Source organism: Aptenodytes forsteri, unplaced genomic scaffold, assembly GCF_000699145.1.
Source record: "Aptenodytes forsteri isolate BGI_AS27 unplaced genomic scaffold, ASM69914v1 Scaffold191, whole genome shotgun sequence".
In the NCBI taxonomy this organism is placed as follows: Eukaryota; Metazoa; Chordata; class Aves; order Sphenisciformes; family Spheniscidae; genus Aptenodytes; species Aptenodytes forsteri.
The window spans coordinates 1,866,803-1,885,846 of NW_008794630.1; the positions used below are offsets into that span (position 1 = coordinate 1,866,803).

Genomic DNA, 19,044 nt, shown 5'->3' on the forward strand with positions numbered 1-19,044 from the left:
CCCCTGCCTTAACTCTGCATCTGATCACTGGGAAACTGGTAAAAATAAGACAGCATCCTGGGACAGAGGTTTCTTGTAACAAGCCTGTTTGTTTACTTAATCATCTACCTTCTGTGGGAGAAGCTGGTCATTTTATCAGGTCATAAAACCAGGGAGACCGAGCTGAGGAAGGGGATGAAAATTAAACAAATTCCTTATCTCTGGCTACTGTGCTGGATGCACTCGACTCCTTAACCAAACTAGTGGTAGTTTGGTTCAGGCTCCAAAGGAGGTAAAGGCCTAAGCCATAACCGGGCCAAGAACATCTCTAGGTCCAATCTGTTCTGTGAAAACCCACAAAGGAGCAGTGACTATCGATGCATATGAGCTTGGAACACCACATGAACAGCGGGTGGCTTTTCCACGACTCATTTACCAAGGAACAAAGAAAGTTGTGGGTACAAGGAGTCTCACGCATACCTTTTCCATCGCTTGGAATTTGACTACAAGCCAAACACTTTATTCCATAAATATGACAGCCTAAGTGAGCCTTCTTTGAGCTCTGCCTGCTAAGCAGCTGGCTGCGTGGCAGTGATCTCCCCTCGAGCTGGGACGCCTCTCAATGTTGCTCCTCGAGGCTGAGAGACCTCTCACCAACTTCAGATCTTTGGTAAGCGACTGACATTGCGCATAACCTTGTATTATGGTAACCTTGATTTCTGTCTTGATAGTTTTGAATCATTGTTACATCCTTTGTGCAGTAAGAGCGAACCTTGCTGTCGTTGAAGTTGCACTTTTACAACACCGTAATTCAGTGAAGCCACTTTTGCTGATACCTTTGACAGTGGTCCTTTAAGCAGTCTAAATCGGCCATTCACAACAAATTGGCATAGTTGGCAGGATCCTAAATCAGGATTTGTGACAGCTACCTGGTGACAGGACCTTCATACAAGTCAACATACCTCCACCATGCTAACCTAGCAGCTCTTCAGCTGTCAGCTGAGAGTTACAATTGTTTTTTTAATGTATAAACACATTCATTAGGTTTCAGTAACCTAAAAATACCAAGACTGGGGGCTATAGGAACTGCTTACTTGGGTCCACATCCTTACAGTTTTATTAGTGGCTTTTAAAGGCACATATAAAATGACTCAATGTCCAAGAAGGGCAGTCAGAGATCAGTAGCGGAACTGTATTAAACTAGCAGGGGAAATCGGACAGTCATGCCTGTTTTAACCTGTTCAAAATATTAGATGGAAAACAGAGCTCTAAAATTGAGGAAAGCGCCTCAAAAGCAGTTTGTAGAGAAACACTGGAAAAAGAGCTTTCTCTGCAACACCAATTCTAAAGAGCTTTAATGAGCCCAGGAAGCTACAACAACTGTTTGGATCAACCATTACTTTGAATTCAACAACCAGATTTGTTGATAACCTCAGCACGGTAAAGAAATGTTTTCTCCAAAACGGAAGCTAAGAGTCTTCCATGGCAATACACTGTGTAGCAAGAGTTCACCATTCCCTTGCTTCTTCTGTCACATGTTTTGCTTTGTGTGATGGCCAACTGATATCTGATACCTGAAACTGTTGTGTGTTTTGTTTGAGCTTTCACACGAGGCTTCCCGGCCAGGACACGACAGTAAGCGTGACTTTGTTCCTTTGCTCCTTCAGCATTGGGATTAGTTCAGAGTTGCTCATTCCTATTGCTGGCACTCCATTTACTGCCACTATTTCATCTCCACACCTAATCAGAAGACAGGAAACATGCTTGTCAGGACATATTTAATTATTATTAATACTGCACCCTAGGACCCCCAAGGTCATCTAGCCCACCCTGAGCCAAGATCATCAACTTTTTGAAGCAACTTTTTCCACTCGATGAAAGGTTAGGGGCAAGGAATGGATGCAAGCAGAGGGAGTGGTTGCTGTCAGAGTCTTGCTTCTGAGTCAAAGAGGGCAAGGGAAAAGGAGGGCACTGCTGGTACTTGAGTGACACAGCAGTGAAGGTCACCAGCAGCGTGACCAGTTGGCCAGTCAGCAGAGGCAAAAGTTACAGAAAACAAATTCGTGCTGATAAACACACTCATCACCAAGGTTGCTCCTACAGCTACTTGACTAGCAATCGCTAAGGTGAAGTGCTCACAACACTGAAGCATGCTGTCACGTTGTAGCTCAATACAATAGAGGTTTCAGAGCCCTGCCTGATCTGCCCACCTCCATGGCACACCAAGCTATCTTCTGAGTGGTCGTACCGTTCAGCTATGATGACGAGAGGTGCTGAAGCCAGCCAGCTACCTTCCTTGTGTCTCATGGGGAAAGTGCATTGCTGTCCTAGCACTCAAACAGGAACCCAGCTGACCCCAGTCCTCCCACCAAGGCTCTGACCCAGCTCTGTTCTTTCACACCGTTTTCGGGGGAGCAAAGCCCAGCTCCCTACACCGAAACTACATCCCCTGCAAGACAGCAGCCTCGCTTCTGTTTTTTACAGTCCTGCACTTGCAGCCTGGCTGCATGCTTGCTGAGAAGCCAGCTCTGCTGGTTCCCAGAGATAACATTGCAAGAAATTCCGTGGGGTCCTCCGGCTCCACTATTGACTCCCCTCCACTCACTGCAATTACTAACAGGTCAGCAAAGCTCATTTTAAGTTTCCTGCACAGGAGGGCTTTTGTTGCTTCCATTGGGATACTTTTCCTGATCCAGGAGATTTTATACTCTGGAACCTCCACGATTCATCTCAGACATCCCCTTTCTAGTCAACTGGAACCTTTACAGCCTTTTAAAAGGTAACTCTTAATTCTTTTTAGTTGCACCTTTATAGAGAAACTAAAACACTCATTAGTATAGGACTTAGTTTGTTACAACTTTGGTAACAGTATTAACTGCACAAATGAGTGTCTAAGAATTAGAAGTCATTAATGTTTAGCTCAGCTAGTTAAAAGGGTAGAAGACAGACCCTCAGTAAAATGGTGCATGCTGACATAAGTACCGATCGTGTTTCTGACACAAACACCAGAGACCCGCAGGGCAGCTCATACGTACTTCAGTTTCCTGTCTCGGAAGGCAGGAGTCCCAGGCACTATGGTTTTGATGAAGAATGGCTGGTTTCCTTTGCTTTCCTCAAAGCCTCCAACAATGCTGAAGCCCCAGCTTTCCAGGTTACCTTTACTAAGGACAATATCTTGACAGCAGTGAAGGTAGCTGTGAAGACAGGCACGGTCAGAAACAGAGAAAGCTTATGAGTGTGTTTCAAGGAAAACTGCTTAACCAGAAAATTGTGTTTTCCCTTGCAGACAGCGCAGAATTATTTTCTTTTTTTAAGGACTTGAGGCAACCCCTTTGCAGGGCATGTTACAGGGATAATTCTCAAATCTGAAGATGCCAGTCCTTTAGAAATCTTTTCTCAGTATTGTCAGTGCTAGTTTAAGAGTTAACAGAGAATTACCATTCTCTAAAGGGGTTTGTGACCTGAAAGATTCATGAATAACTTCATGAATTCTACTAATGAACACGCACAGTACTAGTGACAAAAATAAATTAGTCGTGAACAGCAGTTACACCCATGCAATTAATGAGAATAGAGCTTTTTTTAATTCTATCTATATACCACACGCTTGGTACAATGAAGGCATTCAGCAGCTATGTATCACTGATGGAAAGCAAACATGGGAGGTATGGCAGCCTTTCTTCTACTAACTGCCAAATCGGAGTATGAAAGGTCTTTCCTCCTGGACCTACACCCAGGATTGCTGTGTACAGTAAGAAACTGGACTCCTCGGAGAGAGATCACAGGCCACTGTTTTTGAATGCCAGCCACTGAGGTTATGTCTTCTCAGTAAGCCTGGAGTATGCTGCAATGCTAGGGCTGCCTTGGAGAATGTGATACGTAAGTGCTAACAGCACTTGCTCCTTGAGTTTGTAGCACAAAGACCTGCAAAGCCTTTGCGAGGAGTCTGAAAAGGTGTGGCAGGAGTGCAGACAGGCATCTCGTGTACTCTGGCTCACAGTCAGCTTACATTCTGGCACCAAAGCGCTGCCAGAGCTACGATGTGTGAAACTGCTGCTGATCACCCCACTGAAGTATTCCAGCAGCTAAACTTTTCCTAATAAACGTTTTTGCCTCAAGGGCTTTGCTTGAGCAGTTTGCAGATGAGTTTCAGATTTCAAAAGCCTTCTCAGTTAACTTCTCACTAGGAGAAAGATCCAATTATCTACTTTCAAACTGTAATTTACTTTTGTATGAGTTCTTCACACATAAACGCTGGAAGACCCAGTTCTAGCTTACTGATGCCTCCATGGTTTTCTTCTACAGGTACCACACAAGCGTAAAAACACAGCTATGAGAAATGTATGTGGCAACTAGAGAGAACAAGAGCGGTAAGCACTACATCAGCATAGAACATAAATAAAAACATTAGACACATTCTCCAAGAGTTGGAAAAGGCTGTTTGCTAGAAATCAGTTTTCCATATGAAAAAAATGTTTCTCTTCCTAAAAACCCGATTTACTATAATGGACAATGACTGTGGGAGAAGAATTTTAGACTTTACAGGAATTAAAAGGTGCAAGTTGTATTCTGACAAACACCCTGCTGAGTTTGCAGTTCTGCATCCCTTTCAGAGCTTGCCGAGTGCGCCGCTCCAGTGGGGCCATGGCAGGGAGCGCCGAACAGTTGTTGCAGAAAGAGCTCAGACTTCATGGAGACCGGCTTCAGATAAACCTCAAGAAGGCAGGAGGAAAACTGCTTTTCCACCCCCTGAGAATTATCCGTAAGCCACACTGTGCACGGTTACTGTTTTCAAGAGTCAAAGCTTTTTTACAGAGAAAAGATAAATCAATCTGTAAACTTGGTATTTCTAGTATCTTTAGGATTCAGTGTGCATTGAATTAGGACACACACCCTCTCCAAACCAGCGTTTTGAGATGGTGTTTTATACTATCAGTAGCTGGTACTGATTTAACATAATACTATGAAGTAATCAAGTAAAGTTCCTGTGCTCTCTTTTGTGACATATACAGTGATGATGATAAACATTCAGTAGCAATAAGTAGTAGCATACAATTAACTCTGAACACTCACCGCCACCATTAATAACAAAGCGAAGAATAGAGAAAGAGTAAGTTTACAAGGACAGTAGAGCTACCTGCAGTTGTATTACAAGACAAATAAATCCAAGAAAGATACCAGCCACCTGGTTCAGTGCAGCCAATACTAGTTGCCTGAGGTTAGACAGAAGAATATTACTACACTGTCCCTCTTACAGGGATGTTTGTATCTTCATTGGAAGTGCGCAGCACTGGCTATAGTCAGAGCTGGAAGATGCTCCAAGCTTACACACCAAATGCTGTGGTGTGAAAGTAGCCTTAGGAGCACAGAGTGTTTTTCTTTTAGGAAGAATGTGACCAGGATGCTCATGTTATTCCCTCTGTTACCCAGGGTCCCAAGAAAGGCACAGGACCAGGGCTGTCATCTCTCTCCTAAAACACTTCCGCAGCGGTAGTCTGGCACATAACCCAAGTTCTGTAGATGGGCTACAGGGGCCCCACATTTCAGAAACAGCACATCACCAAGTGTGCCGAGATGAGAGACAGTATTTGACATAAACAGAAAACCACAGATACAAGAATCAAGGCTAGAATTAAACACTGTGGGCTCAAGCGTTGCAACGACTGAATACACTTCCCTAGCCTTGAGCACTAACTTCGACTCCAGTCTTTCAGCATAAAGTTTGGCTTCAAACTAGAAATAAATACATGGGTTTCTTCTAAGGAGGAAAGGATATTTCTGCTGGATTGGAGTAGTAACTGGGGGGGGGGGGGGAAGTGAAAAAAACCAAAAATCGAACAGGCATCAACACAGCAATAAGAACTTTCACACTGTACTGCAAAATGTTTTAGTGTACTGAGGCTATGTCTACTTTAGCAGGGCAGGGAACAGATCCGAGTGAAACAACTGGTGCTGAGGACACAAGACACAATTTTGGTACATTTCAGGGGATTTTCTGTAATCTAGTCAAAACCAAAATTGCACATGCCATCAGCAATAAGCTTTAAACTTTCACACTGTACTGCAAAATGTTTTAGTGTACTGAGGCTATGTCTACTTTAGCAGGGCAGCCCAAAAGGAACAGATCCGAGTGAAACAACTGGTGCTGAGGACACAAGGTCTAGTTTTGGTACATTTCAGGGGATTTTCTGTAATCTAGTTTTGGTGTTGTACACACAGGGTCTGTTTGTGCCACAGTGCAACGGGCATTCCTCTGCAGCACTTATGGTTTAGTCCCATTCAAAAGGAACCCAGCTTGTGCAAGTCAAGACCTCTCTGCAACATGAACTAAAAACAGCAAGTGAGTACAACTGGGATTCTCACTTCAACAGCACATTCCTGAGCCAAACTAAAATGCTAGCGTAGGGGCATCCTGAACATTTCCAGTTGACAAACAAGGGTACTATTTCAGTTTACAGATTCTCAAGCAATAATTAAAAATAATCTGACTGTGCCAGCTACAACATCAAATATAAATACCTTGCTTAGCTGCAAAATGCAGATTCTTAGTGGCTTTAGGGAAATCGTTCATTCTATGGACGACCAGCTAGTTGCTACCAGGTCTTACTGTGAGTGGATGGGAAAATGAATGAGGAAGCATAAGAATTACAGCCATTTTTACTACTGGAAACAAGAAGGAAGATTTTGTCAGGTCCTGAAGTGACATAACCTTGCTTTGTGCCTCCTAACCACCCTCACACCCACAGAAGAACAGCAGACAAATTCAGATGCCTGAATTCAGTTTGGAGTAAGAAAGGAAGACTGAAGAGCAGAAAGGGCGTCCGTAATCATTGCTTTTTGCTTCAGTAGCCAGGTACAGTAACAGTCAAGTAAAGGGGGGGCAACATTAATACCAGCAGCAAAAGAATTTCAAGCAATGTATTAAATGGCAGGTAATGTCAGTATACTCCTGAAATGAAGACAGGTGACCAATGAGCAAAGAGTGGAGTCCAGTCCCTGTAGCAGAAAGTGTGGTGAAGCTGCAAGCCACCAGACATCCAAATAAATTGGAAAAGGAAGAAGGGAGAAAGTACAGCCAGGTTTTGCCTTGCTATACTTCACTGCAGGAGCACCCATGAGGAACAAACACCAGCCAGCATCTGAGGGTTTGTACTCAAATTTGGGCTATCCAGGTACAGCTCAGGCTAGTTCATACCAGGCCTGCACAGAACAGACAAGCTGATTCCCTGGGAGAGCAGAGGAAACTGGTAGGACGGTGCTGAATACAAGCCAAGTTACAGTTGCTTGAGACACAAAAGCTACCTTCCTTGGGCTGTTTGTTTAGCATTTACAGGCTGCTGCGTAACACAAGGGTAACATAACACAGGCTTTGTTAGTATTTCTTCTTTCAGGTGCCTCAAGAAACAAGGCTGTAAATAATCCGAGCTTCCCACAGAAGGGTTTGGCTTTACTGTTCCACGTGTATCTCCTGCATGATCCTCCTCAAGTCAGCTGGAATAACAACAGACTCTACCTTTCACAGCAGAACGTTATTTTGATGCAACTGCAAAAGTGAGCAAACCAGAGGTTCACCTCTCCAGGAAGGCGATAGAAATTCAAGTTTTCAAAGCCCCAACCCTGTCATCTGGAACTTACCATGTTGCTGCTAAAATCTGTGCTAAGTCTACGGTCCAAAGCTTTGCAGCAGGAAACTCAAGCAGAATCATTTCTGCTTCATGTTAAAGATGACACAATTATGACAGCCAAAAAGAATCAGACTGAAAGAATGCCTGCCCCTGAGATGATCAGATTAGAAGCTATAAAACAGTATAGGTATCTATTGGCTTCTGTTATGCGATCCAGAAAGAGCCACAGAGTCATTTCAGTTAATGACATTTTAGCAGAGACCAAATACAAGTAGACAAGTATCTACGTTGACTATATGTCAACTCGATGCCTCAAATGCCAGAATCTATGCTTCCCATTTTCTGCGTCAGTTCTCTTAGAAAAGGTTACCAGGAACTTCTGGAATATGGTTACTGTTCAACAGAAGCGGGAGAACGATGGGTCACACCATAAAAAGCAGTAGAGGTTTCTCACGCGTTCATTATACTGTGATCTTGTTGACAAATAAGGCTTTCCACTGCCTTAGAGCCAAATGAGAATACCAGTAATGCTTCCAAGTCAACCAACAAAGCAATTAATTTCTAGTGTTTGAGTGAACTGTTCAATCACAGAGTTGACGATCTCTATAGTCACTGAACAAACATACCTAGGCAATCCGAGCCATGTGATCCAGAGGGGAGACCAGCTGAATCCTTGCTCCTTGATGTCCAGAGATGGCTCTGTCGAGTTCAATGACAGGATTTCCAAGGCTTTCAGTATGACTGAGTGGGAAGCTGCATTAGATTTCAGTGCTGAGACAGCTTCATAGTAGTTCAGATGAGTCAAATCAATGCCATTTATGCTTAGAAGTACATCTCCTGTTGATTAAATAAGATAGGATTATTACAGACCTTTTGCTATGATGCCCATTTCTGCCTCAAGGTCTCATGTGGAACCCTGTTTCCAGCCTCACTTTAGTGTCCAAGTCCAACCTCCACTGAAAAAAAAAAACAAAACCATTCCTAAAGGGTAAAGGGTCTGAGAGCCTCCTTACCTCGCTTGATTCTGCCATCCCTGAAGAGGCATCCGATGGGCTGCACACTCGTTACATATATAGGGAGCTTGTTTTTGTTATCCCTTCCACCTCCAATTGTTATTCCTAAAGATTCCTTTGGTTCCTTCTTTATTGCAACTGTCTTTTCATGACTTATGTATCCCTGAGGTAAATCCTACAAAGGAATGACAGTACAAAATGCAGCTTCATTAATGCAATTAACATGAGAAGCCCAGATCTGGAAGAAAATAACAGAACATCTTGTATCTTTAATCAAGAACATTTCAGCAATGTTGCCGGATGGCAAAGTCAGCTTCTCACGTACTTGCTCTGGGTAGAAGTACTACCCTGTATTTCCAAAGTGATACCACCACAACTGAGGCACTGCTCTCCTAATGATCTCACATTCATTTGCCGTAGAGATGCGCACTCTGAGGAGAACGATTTTGCACTGAGGAGCAAGCTATGAACTCATTTCAAGGCCGTTCATATCAAGCAACCAACCTCTCTCTGACTACTACTAAATGTTTAGGTTGTGGTGAAAGCACACATTAGAGCATATGCTGTAGAAACAATATGTAAATGATATTCTAGGATTTAAATGAAGGAACCAGACTCCAGCCGTTTATGACAGCTAGTTACTAAACTCCAGAGACATTTAAACACAAAAGTCTAAGCAGTTGTAGCAAGTTTTCTCACTCAAATGGAAGTTCTAAACACAGAGCAAATCTCTCTTGGTACAACAGACTGGCGATATTCTCCTCTTGCTCATAGTGTTTCTTATAATATGCAAACGGATGGCAGAAGCAACACTGAAGTCACAGGAGCACTACCGTGTAATTTGTGTAGTTTCTACTTCTGTACCATAAAGCCCTCTAGCTCCAAACCAGAAGCGTAACTTAGTGTCATCGTGTAATGCCCTGAATGTGTTGTGCTTGATGGATGTCAAGAAGCAAGTCCCAAGCGTCTCATGGATGGTTAATTTCCCATTGCCCTTTCCAGACAAGAAAGGACTAATCACTGGTTCTGTATCAACATTAGAGACATTTGAAGAAATTTTGACACGTTTTTCCCTAAAAACTGTGTTTCCCAGTAGATGACAAACATACAGTTCTCCGGTACTAAAAGCCACAAACCTGTTGCTTTTCAATAGCTCAAGAAGAAATGGAGCTACTCATCAGTCTTGTATGATAAATCGCCGTCACAGAGCAAACATAATAGATCTGCTAGACCAAGAATAACCAGCGCTTTTGCCGTTATTTGCAAAACTTACCTTCTGGTAGTTAGATTTTCGTCTATAGTGATTCTGGTCTAGTCGTCTCCGATGGTGCACTGGGCTTCCTCCATTGCTGCTGCTGCTGCTGCTGCTGCTATTTGATGTGCTGCCATCTTCCACCGGGTCCGACAGCTGTACACCTGGCTGCCTCAAGACAACAAAGTTCACTCTTGATTCAGTGGTCTGCCAGGAGAAACAAGAAGAGTGTAAATAAAATAGAAAAATAAATTAGAAATTAGGGACAGCCCCTGTCATTTTCTTGGGGAGAGAGAAGGGTTGGCGTCGGTTTCTACAAAAGGTCTAAAACAGGGCTATGCAACACGATGCCATGTTTTTTGTGGTGAGCCAGAGAATCCTATGGTGAAGAGAAAAAAGGAAGTAGCAAATTTTAGTCAGAAGGAACAGGAGTAGAGGCAGGCTTCACTCATGCCTCCCTCCCCTACAAATGCCAAACAAGAGAGAATGGAAAGGGATGATTAATTCCTCCACTTCAGTACAAATAACCAAAATAGCATATTGTGTTGTGATACAAAATGAACAGAGCTAGAACGCTGACTGGTCCACATGATGGATGACCGTGATACGAGTACTGGATGCTTTTTCTTTTATTGTAAAGAAACTTGTTAAAGCTCTTTCCTTCCCAGCTTATGTACCATGTCTATTGTTCAACATCTCCCACCCATTTTTTTCCCAGAGTACCTGAAGACATGACCTTTTGTCTAAGATTGCTGCCAATTAAACACTTAACCAGCTGTATGTCTGGCCTTGGCAGAACTACAGGGAAAGTATTCACTATTGTTACTGCTCTTCTAATTTGGTTTGTTCTTTCAGATAATTTGACAAAACCTTATTGTGAAGGACTCCATTGGGGTAAGGTGTTGTGCTGACTTGGGGCATTTCCTGCAACGGACAAGAGACGTACGGTTGCCTCTCTCACTTCGTGACATGGGACCGTGTTCCCCTGGTGCCACAGCACCCTGGCAGCAGTGAATTCCCTGGCCTCGGAAGAGGGACTGCATCAACTGGCTTGGGTTTTTTTCTTTTTAAACTAGTACAGGAGACTTTTGTTTTCTGAAACAGAATTTAAAAGCCTCTTGCCTCCAAAGTCACTTCAGATAGAGCAATTTTTTTCCAGACAAGTTGGCACACATCCATGTCTTCATAAAATATATTGTAAACATCACGTCCTAAAATGGGGATTTGCCCTCCCCTTCAACCAGGATTACCAGACTTATGTACAGTACATATGGCTGTGCATCTCTCTCTCTCTCTCTCTCTCTCTCTGTAAATGGTACTTTACAATACAGGTAGAAGGACTCTTTTCTGCAAATGGTTTGCAATCAAAATTACATTTAGCCAAGAATTTGAATTAGCCCTCAGAAGAACAGATAATGTTTGGAAGACTGTCACAGTTTTACACAAATGTCACTTCAAAAGGAATTTAATGCCCAAACCTACTGAAGCTGGTTCGGAGACTTTGGTTACCAATTTCAGTGGTATCAAGAAAGAGTTCCTCTCATGGGAGTTATGCTTGCACATTACAACAGAAATACAGCAGCACTTAATGGGATGCAAACAAAATTCTAAGAGGCCATAGAATGGAATCATATATATATATATATCACATAAAAAAGGATCTCAGTACTGGAACTCTGCTCTTTCTCTTCTTTTCTCCCATACCACTGCACCCCTCTGCTGATTACCAGGAAAAGAACTGGCTCTCCCTCACTCTGCTGACCTCAGATCCTTTCCGGGATATAAACAGTATGTGATGAGATGTATTGTGTCAGGATCTTTAGATAAAAACAGAAACTGGAGGTCATCGCCTAGGGAGATAAAGAATTTAAACTGATCTACATGATATCTGCTGCACACGTAGCAATCCTTAATCCTTAACCAAAATTCCTTGCCCACTCCTTTCACCAAAACATTTGGCATGCTGCAACAGGAGCGCATGTCTATTGCGCAGGGAAAGACAACCTCTCTTCTACCTGTTTAGTATTTCAGAATGTTTTTAGCCTGAGGTGCCTCATGTTGTTTTCTAGACTCCCCTCCCAAATACAGGTAAAACAGGGAGAGAGGGCTTCAAATCAGTCAAAAGGGTTCTGTTCTGTGCTGCCAGCCTATCACATCTCCCAACAAACACCTTCAGTTTGACTGTTTGAAGCACGAGAGGCCGTCCTAATCTTTGTCTCTGCTGCATGCATCTACACAGCGCATACAAATATTCACTCTGCAAGAAAGGCTCCAAACACCACACCACAAAGGAGATCCAGTTGCCTTAGCTGAAGTAAAGCGCCATGAGCAACTGCCTCGCTTCAGACTTGTCAGAGATGACTCATGATGGATTCCCACTCTTCGTGTTTATCTTCATTTGGAAGCGATGCTTCCCACACATCTGCAGGGAAGTCACTTTCCCAAAGAGATATTTCAGGGAATGCAGTTTGCTCTAGTGTGTTCTGTTAGCCCTTGGGTCAGAACAGGAACCCTGCCATCAATGCAGACAGCCATACAACCTCACCAGAACATAAATTACCTGTATTATCTGCGCGGCAGCCTCAGGTGTTCCTTGCCTCAAATCCTGGCCATTTATTGACAGGACTCTGTCATTCCGACTCAGCTTTCCGTTTTTGGCTGCCAAACCTCCCTCTAACAGATCTAGAATAAAAATCCCTGCCTCATCTGTCTTCCTGATCAGTTTGATTCCCAAGGGTTCGGATCGGTCTCTCTTTATCAAGGTAACGTGGATCACTTCCCGATTTGTAGCAGAAGTGGAATCCTGCTGTGCAGTCTTACTGGAAAAACCCTTCTCCTGCAGGACCATGAGGTGGAGAACAGGACCTGGGTGGCGCAGAAAGGAGACAGCTTGGCAGTGAGTCACACTGCTGATGTTGACGCCATTCACCTACAAAGACAAACATACCAGAGTCACTAATCAGAACCTACATAATTTAGGCACTGTCCACAGTGCGGAACATCACAAAGTTGGAGGCGGGATGTACAACTCCCTGTGCAATGCCGTGACTGAAGCAGCTGCTTCTGATGCACATTAGAAAGCAGAGTTTTCTAAAAAAGAATGCAGAAGAAAGCAGATGAAACTAGACCATAATTGATGGTGAATAGCTGAGGACAGGGACAAGAAAGGACAACTCTCATAACTAACAAATCTGAAACTGCAAAATATTAAATCATTACATCCATCCCATGGAAATGCAGAATTGATTTCCCTTAACTTCCAGCGTTCAATACACACTTGGAGGAGAAAACTCAAATTGGAGACTACCCATCCTCACTTTTAAGTTGAGGAGTGGTCCATAGTCTACAAGCTTCTGGAATCATCAGTCTAATCATGCTTTTACCAAGGTAACTCTGAGAAGCTACTTTTCACTTTGTCTGTTGTCACATAAGACTCCGTGCAGTCTTCTTTTAGGATGTTAATAGGGCTACTAGGTGTGGGGACCTGCCCTATTTACAACCCAGTCACGACTGAGACATGTACAATTCAACTGAATAAAATAGAAGTTACTCTATTGGTCTATCTAAGAAACCAACTCGGAGATCGTATTGGCCACTTGTGCACGTGGGGCTGCCAGTCCGCACCGACATCCACAGTCCAACAGGATAATTAGGTCTTTATGGCTTGTCAAATGATTGGGCAGCCATAGCCGGGAGGTGCTAACAGTTCTTGCTGCATGTAGGCTTTACTGCTGCATACAAGCTTCCGTTGCCTTGATTAGCCCACTGCCATGCAACCTGATTAATCTGGAAACTAAATCTGGCCGTGGGTCAGCACGGTATGAGGTTGGTGCTCTTTATTACTCACATTACATATCTGATGCTTACTTCAAGTCATAAGGTCTTAAACTTTGGACCTGCCCATTGAGAATATGCAGCTTAGGCAACACAGTGGAGCAAGCGTTTATAAGACTTCCTAACTAGAGCACAGTCATTTGGAGAGAAATGGTGCTACTGGGTGAATTTTATCAGATAGAAATCTTTTTAATTTATCCAAAATGGTCTAAATTTCAAAAAGTTATCAAATATGCAAGGTAAATATGAATATGACTGGAAGGAACCTCAAAAGTCTGCTTCGCAGCCCCAGCAGATACACAATGCTACCGACACACAAAAGTTTGATCAGTGCCTTTAAACCCTCAGCTATAGAGATTTCCCAGTTTTTCTAGACAACTTTCCTCCCCCAACCCTCATCTCAAGTCAAGAGAAGCAATGGGACTACCAGTGGGGTTTTACATACTTCAAGAATATGGTCCCCAGGTGCTATTCTTCCATCTGCAGCAATGACAGAATCCCGCAAGACTTCCTGAACAACAATGTTTCCAAGTGGGGTGTCTTTACCCCCAACTATCCTCATCCCCAGCTCTTCCTCTGGGTCTTCTCGGTGAATTTCAATTGTGGTCGTTTCAGCCACAAGACTAGTTCTCTGAGGAAGGTCTGATTGTGGAAATTGAAGAGAAAAAACAACACGTTAATAGAATTTTCCTTCACATAGCACTCCAAAATTTATAACACTGGCAGGTTGTGTCCAAAGTAGCATCTGGAGGGAAAGTAGCTATCAGGAGGGAACAATAGGTCAGATTAAAAACTTAAAAAGCTCCTGTTTCTTTACAGTTTCTCCAGAATGTTCCCCATCTTCTCCTAGCTTATGGCAAATTTAAACTCTTTCATTATTATTTCTTGAGTTTTATTAAAGGGCATTTCACTTACCATTTAGAGATTTATTTTTCTACTGTGACAGCTGGCCTACTAGAAGCGCACACATAACAAATGCCAATTTCCACGATGCCCATTAGAAAAGGGGACTACTGAGCTGTAATTACTGCCATTGCGGCGACTTTACCACAGGCAGCTCACTGCAACTTCCCTCCTCTCATCTCCTTTCCTCCTCTTTTCCCATTCCCCCTGTAAAACGGGAGTAATGTTTACGTATTTACAGCATACTGAAGACTAAGCAATGCTTCTCAGACACTTTGAAGAGGACAGTTGTTGTTAGCAAGTTTTATTAAATCTACCAGCACTGCAACATTTAGGCAGGCCCAACACTCTTAATGAAGCCAAGCGCAGTGCCTGTCAGGGTGAACTGCAGCTGTCACACGAGAGATGCAAAACCTGCCCCAAGTGTACTTTGGCAAAAAGCCAACAGAGAATTAAACTGACCTGTGTATTAACTCTGGCACAGGCACAGCAGTTGCCAGCTCCAGTGCCTGCACGCTTGGAAACTGAGACTAACTTTGAAACAAGGCACAGAGATTTCCACGTGCTGCCTTCTAACAGGGGTTGAGACAAGCGGTTCTATACTGAAGTGGAGATGGTTACTTTTATCTGCAAGGGTTTCATAACTGACTATTAATCCAAAAAATAAGTTATGCTATAAAAACACACTTGCTGCACACCATTAGGGAGGTATTGACCACTCCAGGAAACTGGCTGTATGTTTAACTTTCTTAACAAGATTAAGAAGGAGCTGGAACATTTCCTAATTACTAATTATTTGGATTCTGCAAGTGCTTTAAGTGCTGCATGTTCCCATTGACAGGGACTGCCTTTGTTTCTACAAAGAATACTGCAAATATTCACTGCAGTCTAACAGAGATTCTCCAAATTGTTTTGCACAGACCATTTTGTGCTTGTGAGCAGATCCTGCCACACCTGATGCACATGAATGCATCTCCCTTCTGCTCAAGGACTAGCTGAGGAAAGAGATTACTCCAACGGCTACTAATGGCTGAATAGCATTGAGGATATCTAAGAAAGTTGGGGACACTTTAAAAATTGAATTGTCTGAGATAATTACCTTTTATGATATAAAAATGAGGTAATTACATAATTACATTTCTGTATCAAACTCTCACCTTCTTCAGTCTCCTCAAAAGCTGGATTAACCAGTCCAGGCTCCGCAGTCCCTAGCGATACCACAGCAGCTGCAGAGCTTTCTGCCACAAGTGACGATCCTCCACTTGGTACCTCCGGATCCTTGAGTGTGTTTGTCTCCACCTTGGTAGGAGGATCTTCCTTCCCTTTGGAAATGGGATTCTTTTTCCGCTGTAGTTCAGATCTGTATTTCTTGAAACCAGGACACCTAGAGAGAGATTGTCAATGACTGTAAGTGGCTAGTCTCTGCCTGTGTGGTTAACCCAGCACATGCAAGCTCTGACTGACAAAGTTATGTGAAGAAGCATGTTCAAGACCTCATCAGCTGCAAAGCTTGTATCACAGATGCTAAAATTTATTCTCATTTGACCTTCAGCATCTACTTGTACTAGTTCAGCTTAAGAGCAGGCCTGTTATTTTATTACTTTCAAAATTATTAAGCAAATTATTTAAAAAAGGAGAATGTAATAGGAACAGGAGTCTCCCTTGCTAAATATTTACCTTTAGGTGAAGAAAACAATACCTCTTAAAATATAAGCAAATACTTAGCTCTGACCTTTTGGAGATGACTATGAACTGTATCTTCATGCAAAGGAAGTGGCTCAAGTTTCAAGCTCAGCCCTGAATTAGGCTTTGTTTTTAACAAGCCAGTAACATGCAAGAGCAGCAAGCGAGGCTTGCTTATTTTTTTTGCTGAATGAGACCTGACCATCAGACAGAACTCCACCTCCAGTCCACACAGGTGATGGCTCTACTTGAATGGGAGCAATTTAGAGGAGTTTATAATCCCACTGACTGCTCCCCACACAGAGGTTCAAGAAGTAGTTCTACGTTCAACAAAATGCGCTCTGTATGCAGCTACACCACAGCCAGACTATCTGAGCAAAAACGAGCAAGGAAAAACAAGCTCTTTTATCAAGAGTACTTATAAAAAAGGTGGCAGGTGAGGAGGGTGATGAATGAAAAAGCATCACTTTCAGAGACATGAGTAGTATTGGGTGTTTACCAGAGTCACTTTTCAAATTAAAGTTGACTATTTACATTCTGGCTAAACAAGTCTCATCCCGGTATTACTCCCTCTGGTTCATTCCTAGTCATTTATTCTCCAAGCAGTAAGATGACCCTGAAACTTAAAGACAGAAAACTGATTGATCCAGTTGTGCACATCCCTCTTAAGATGTCAAGAAACAAATTCATTTTGCAAAGGGCAGAGAAATCCCCCAAGAAAACAAGTTTCTTGATGCTTCGTATTTCCTTAAGTCTCCTACCAGTTAATCTCACTTAAAACTAAAAAAAAAAGCCAAAACAGGAAGACCCAAATCCCAGTGTAATTTTTTTCTTTCTCTTTTTTTTTATTTTTCCCCTCCTCATTTTTCAGTCTAACTATGCTCACAGCCCAGGTGAAATAGCCTCGATTTTTAGAACACACCCTCCCCAAGGAATATACAAAGAACTATGAAACGTATAAGAGAATGAAATAGTTTCCAGTCAGGTCTCTAACGTAAACATTTAAGGGTGCCTCTCTCTTCTGTGTTTAACTCCTGTGCCAGAGGGATTAACAACTGACAGAAGTTTACTGATACCAGGGCAGAGAGGAAGGCCCAGCCCTGGTATGGCCCATGGCCCCAGCTACACGACAACTGCACAACTGGGCAGCCCTGTCCCTGTAGTCTACGCATTCAGCCCTGCCTGATAACAAGAAAGCAGGACAAAGAGTTAGTTAGGGAAACAAGCCTGTTGCATTTCTCATTGCCCACTGACAAAATACATACTGCCAGCGAAGGTCTGCTTCTGTCTGCAGTAGGGCTTGTACTTAGCTCCCTTTCCTGCAATCATTAACTAGGGAGGAACAAGTGTTCTTCAAGCGCCATGGCAAGAGCTCTTTGTCACCTGCACTTATTTAAAGCTACAATATTCTGCCTGCCACCAGCTCAACCAGCAGTGGAAGCACCAAAACACACCTCTGCTGACAAGCGCAAGAAAAAAAGTCTCCCTTCCTCTGCACAAGGGGGAAAAAAGGAAAAAAAAAATATTTTTCATTTGCTTCTCTTTCTCAGCAAAAGAATGAGAGAAGATAATGGAATTATAAGTAGGTGATTCAGCAACTGCATAATGTGCAGCTTGGAGGGACTTACATTATTTGGATCAAAGACTTATGTATTGCACATCTTAATTGGACCAATTAAACTGGCAACACTGCACAATCCCTTGCTTCCAGAGTGTTGACTTTGTGCCTTTCTTCTCTGCGCAAGTGAAACAAGAATAAGCATGTTTATAATTTTTAGAGTCGGGTGCCCCAGATCAGGGGACACAAATTTATATACATTTGATCGGTTTTGTGTCTGCGGACAACTTGCATGCAAGCAGGCAAGCACCTCACCCTTCGCCTCTGTAGCACATGTGAGCTGGCCTCCCTAACACACACACACACACACACAATTACGTTGTCTTCACCCACCCACCTTTCTGGCCTCACCCACTGTCATCTTCGGTGTCCCATCTTGCCCCAGTTTAAGAACTGTTCTGAGAATGGATCTTTCTGGTCAGAAGCACAACAGACAGATGGCATTATACAAAGGAGCAGTAATATAATGTAAATGGGAATGCACCTGTTCTGCAGATGAGCTTCTAGTTCACACCGCTGCATTGTCTGCTGACACTCTGCCTTGAAAGGACAGAAGACAATCAGCTTATCCAACAGGTTTCGTACTAGAAGGCTGGACTTGTGGCACTGCTGGAAAGAGAGCTTTTTCCGATCCATAGGACAAAAGTTATACTCCTGCATGAAGTTTTCAAGGCACTTGAAACAGTACGTATGTCCACAGGGGGTGTCCATAGGTTGGAGCAGAGGCTGAAGGCAGATATGGCAGATGAGGTCATCGTCCACTTCATCCTGGAAGGTGTAGAGGTGGTTGTCCCACAAGAGGTGGAACTGACCACACTCGCAGCAGAGTTCACTAGCTTGGGACACGTGTTCTTCTGCTACGGGATCGGCCATGATAGCCAGCATCAGGCACTCTCGGCCCCGCAGCGAGGAAACTTGTCACGTAGTAGCTGTCTGACAGAGGATGTCTAATGAAAGGGAGAGAAAGAGAGATTTCCAGGCAACTGTCCGCCCTAGATCTAGCCAATTAAAAATTAAATTGTATTCCTGCCTTAAGCTCCCCCCGGTATCTTCACCCCTACCGACCCCCCTTCCTTCCACAGTGACCCTGTGAATGATCAACCCAGGGATCAGAGAATGCAAGGACCTTATTCAGCA

At 43.2% G+C, this 19,044-nt stretch overlaps 1 protein-coding gene across 1 annotated transcript; it reads right to left on the reverse strand.

Annotated features, from left to right (window-relative positions):
* Positions 1-1,583: 1,583 nt before the first annotated feature.
* LOC103894114 (ligand of Numb protein X 2) lies at positions 1,584-18,780 on the reverse strand. Its single transcript, XM_009273431.1, has 9 exons — positions 18,392-18,780; positions 15,764-15,990; positions 14,149-14,345; positions 12,430-12,798; positions 9,891-10,076; positions 8,618-8,792; positions 8,231-8,441; positions 3,015-3,173; positions 1,584-1,719 (listed from the first exon to the last, which is right to left on the reverse strand). Exons 1-9 carry the CDS (start codon positions 18,778-18,780, stop codon positions 1,584-1,586), a joined length of 2,049 nt encoding a protein of 682 aa, XP_009271706.1.
* Between the last annotated feature and the right edge of the window lie 264 nt (positions 18,781-19,044).

Bases quoted from the DNA above. Each gene is read 5' to 3' on its own strand.
- LOC103894114 (XM_009273431.1), bottom strand. From the start codon at position 18,780: ATGGCCGATCCCGTAGCAGAAGAACACGTGTCCCAAGCTAGTGAACTC. The intron at 8,442-8,617 runs GTAAGGAGGCTC...TTTAATCAACAG, and splicing joins GGATGGCAGAATCAAGCGAG to GAGATGTACTTCTAAGCATA. The intron at 1,720-3,014 runs GTACGTATGAGC...TCTTCTGATTAG, and splicing joins TTCCGAGACAGGAAACTGAA to GTGTGGAGATGAAATAGTGG.